Consider the following 3,265-nt stretch of genomic DNA (forward strand, 5'->3'; position numbering starts at 1 on the left):
GTGAATCATTTTTCTCATCTGTATACATTCTTTCACCCCTCCAAGATAAAACTCTCGACTCGACTCGACTCGATCCGTTATTAGATGTGTAAATCAATCACCAAGATAAACTTTTTATTGTTGTTAGGCTGCTCAAATGCAAGCATGCAACAACAGCACCGGCTTCGAACATATTGTGTCTTCGTTTTCTTCTTTGCCTTGTTCGATAATTGCCCCAATCTGGATCGGCAAGTGTGTGTGTGTGTGTGTGTGTGTATAGCTTTGGACCCAGTCTTGCTCCTCGATCAAATCAAACGAACAAGAAAGAGAGGAAAAGATAAAGGGAGTAAAAAGCTCAATTAGTAGAGAACCTCTTTTGATCTTTACTCTGAATTAGACAATGGAGACCATATGTTTTTGTTCTTCTTTCACTTACTTGCGTGCTCTTTTGTGTGTTTTGATTGCCACGAACCAGTATTAGAATCTCATGCAGTCTAGCGAGTTTGAATAGACCAATGACCAGAACAGTACATCATCCCCACCAAAAGAATCCATGGAAAAGGACTAACACAAGATGCGAACAGTGCCTTTCACTTTATTTAATTATTTATTTATATATTTTCACGAACTAAATACGTACCTTTAATTGGTGGATTCACTTTATTAGTTGTGGCAGCTCATGCCGCCTTTGCCCCAATGACATAATTACAATGGCTAGCAAAAATAAGTTCGAAAAAATAAGAGCCTCTGATGAATAATATCGATTGATTGATAAGAGATTCGTACATGTCCTCTCCATGCATGGCTGCTAGAACAGATATGCTTGGTTTTGGAATTATGTTCTATGTTCCATATGCTTAATTTCTTCTTCACTAGCTAGCAAATCTTGATTAATTATATCCCTGTCTTCTTTCTCACACTTTAATTACAAAAATAAAATAAAAATGTAAAACACTAAATCATAGTTTTTGTAAAGGCTGCCTAACCTATCTTTTCCCCAGCTGGATTCTTTCGAGCATAGTTTGTGCGACAAGCTTCCTTTGCTTACTTCCCATGAACAAGTTAAAAAAAAACAAAAACAAAAGACTTCAAGCTGGGATTCTCAAGTAAATTCTTCACGACCAGGAGCATTTTGTAGTCCCATTTATAAAGAATACATACAAGACAGAAGACATCTTGTCTCATCGTTTTTGCATGCAGAAGCTTCTCAATCTACGATAGTACCTAAGCTCGTCCGGGTGGTCGTCTGGAGTTCCCAGCTCTCCTGGAAAAAAAAAAGTTACAAAAGGCAAAGTTGAAGTTACTAATAGTGGTCAGGATCGACATGCATGGCTGATTACATCAAGAATTTCCGAAGCAATATTGCTTACTTTGAAGACAATATCAGAAGAACTTCTAACTCTGTAATAAATATTTAATGTTATAAAACGATGCCTGAGTAGATTAGATTAATTGGCTAGCATATCTGAAGTCCTTTCCATGGATGCTTTTCAGCTGGTAGCCATTAATTGGCTGCAATTCCAATCCGTTGGTGCATGTAATTGGACTACGTTTAGTGAAAGAGGAAGCATAAAAAGAGTAAACAAAAGATACCATGAAAAGGTTTAAAAGCCTCGTCGATGTGGAGAACAAAATAAAACATCACTTAGCTTTGAATAAACAAGTTTCTGGGTGACGAATGGAATAAAGTGAAGAGACAAACTCCATTTGCTTTTAATTTGTAATTCTAACTTGTTTAATGTTTCTATAATCCTTGCTAATGACTAGAGATGAATGTAACAGTTTTTTTTTTTTTGAGTGAGCATATCTATGGATATATATATCTTATCAATAATAATATATAAAAGTATAAATAAATAAATGATTTGTACTCTATCTTTACGAACCTAACTTAATTCTCTCCTATTTTAGAAAATATATATATAGCCTTGATAAATTAATAATCTTTTCGTTAAATAATACCTTTGTTAATTTGGACCCAATTAAATTTAAAATTTAAATAATATCTCGATTAATTAACCAAATGATTTTTCAGAAATAATTAATAAATTATGATTTACTAATATATACCAAAACATATATAGTACTTGCTAGCTAGCTATAGCTAGATTTGAAAGTTGAAAAATAAATGAATAAACACAGGAAATTCAGTAAAACAGAGAGCATCCATGCACACACAAAAGGGCTATAATTAATTAATAAAAAACGTAATTTCAGCGAAACAGTTGCTATATATTATGGTGCACCTGTTATGAATAGGATCTGGCCCGTTAGGAACCTTTCTCTTGTTCATCACGAAGTTGAGATCCAACTCCGGATTGTAAACGAGCTTCTCTCTTCCTATCAGCTCCTCATGACGACGTCTGAGATCATTTTGAGCAATACTATCCAGAACGGTTTGCGTCCTTGTTGTGATCTTGGTCGCTCCACTTTCCAAGGCCCCAACCAGCAAAAGCAAGACAAGCATCACCGTCGCCACTGCCGCCAGCAACACCTTGAAAGACAAAGAGCAGCTACCACCACCACCCATATATATATATGTAAATAATATATATATCTTCTCTTAATTTATCCCTATATATATATTTTTCTTTCTTCAAGATGCCTATATATATAGTACAGATGAAGAACAAATCACACGAAGATTACCCTTGCATGATTGCTAATTTGATTCATATGGCCAGGCCTGGAAGAGAAGGAGGAGCTGCGTGAGAAGCAGGAGAGTGGGGCGAGGCAGGAATTCTTCTATTTATTTAGTATTTTATAATTTTTCACTTGTTTGTTTCTCACTTCGAGGATGAATAGGGTGGGTTCGGTGTTCTTTATAGGTTTGAGCGATTCTGTTGCCCATCCTTTCTCGAACCTTGAGAGAGAGAGAAATACTAGCTAGCTAGGCTGGTTTCGAACATTACAAGGAGGGAAAGTATGCCTTCACTTTATAGCTTATACTGATACTGATGATAAGGTACCAATACTCTTTAATTTCCTTTTGCTTTTCGTGTTGATTTTTATTTTATTTTATTTTATTTATATACATATATACAAATTTCTTGACATGATTTACGGGTGAGCGATTAATTGATCTTTTTTTTTTTTAGTTTAATATGTATATCCGGATCAGTTTGCGTGTACCTCGATTAATCACACGGGTCCTGAAGCTTTTAGTAGCTATCATATGAACAATCACAAGACTCGAATCTGAAATCACAGAAAAAACAATTTTTTTAATTCTAAATTTTTATCACTGAACAACCACCTAAATATTTTTTATTACATGATCCCTTGC

The 3,265-nt window shown here is 34.9% G+C and overlaps 1 protein-coding gene across 1 annotated transcript; it reads right to left on the reverse strand.

The window, feature by feature from the left end:
- Positions 1 to 727: 727 nt before the first annotated feature.
- Positions 728 to 2,885, reverse strand: LOC133705045 (CLAVATA3/ESR (CLE)-related protein 25-like). The gene is made up of 2 exons (XM_062130137.1): positions 2,226 to 2,885; positions 728 to 1,243 (listed from the first exon to the last, which is right to left on the reverse strand). The coding sequence occupies exons 1-2, from the start codon at positions 2,507 to 2,509 to the stop codon at positions 1,204 to 1,206; spliced, it is 324 nt and encodes a 107-aa protein (XP_061986121.1). The 5' UTR covers positions 2,510 to 2,885; the 3' UTR covers positions 728 to 1,203.
- Positions 2,886 to 3,265: the final 380 nt, after the last annotated feature.

Source organism: Populus nigra, chromosome 10 (assembly GCF_951802175.1).
Source record: "Populus nigra chromosome 10, ddPopNigr1.1, whole genome shotgun sequence".
NCBI lineage: Eukaryota > Viridiplantae > Streptophyta > Magnoliopsida > Malpighiales > Salicaceae > Populus > Populus nigra.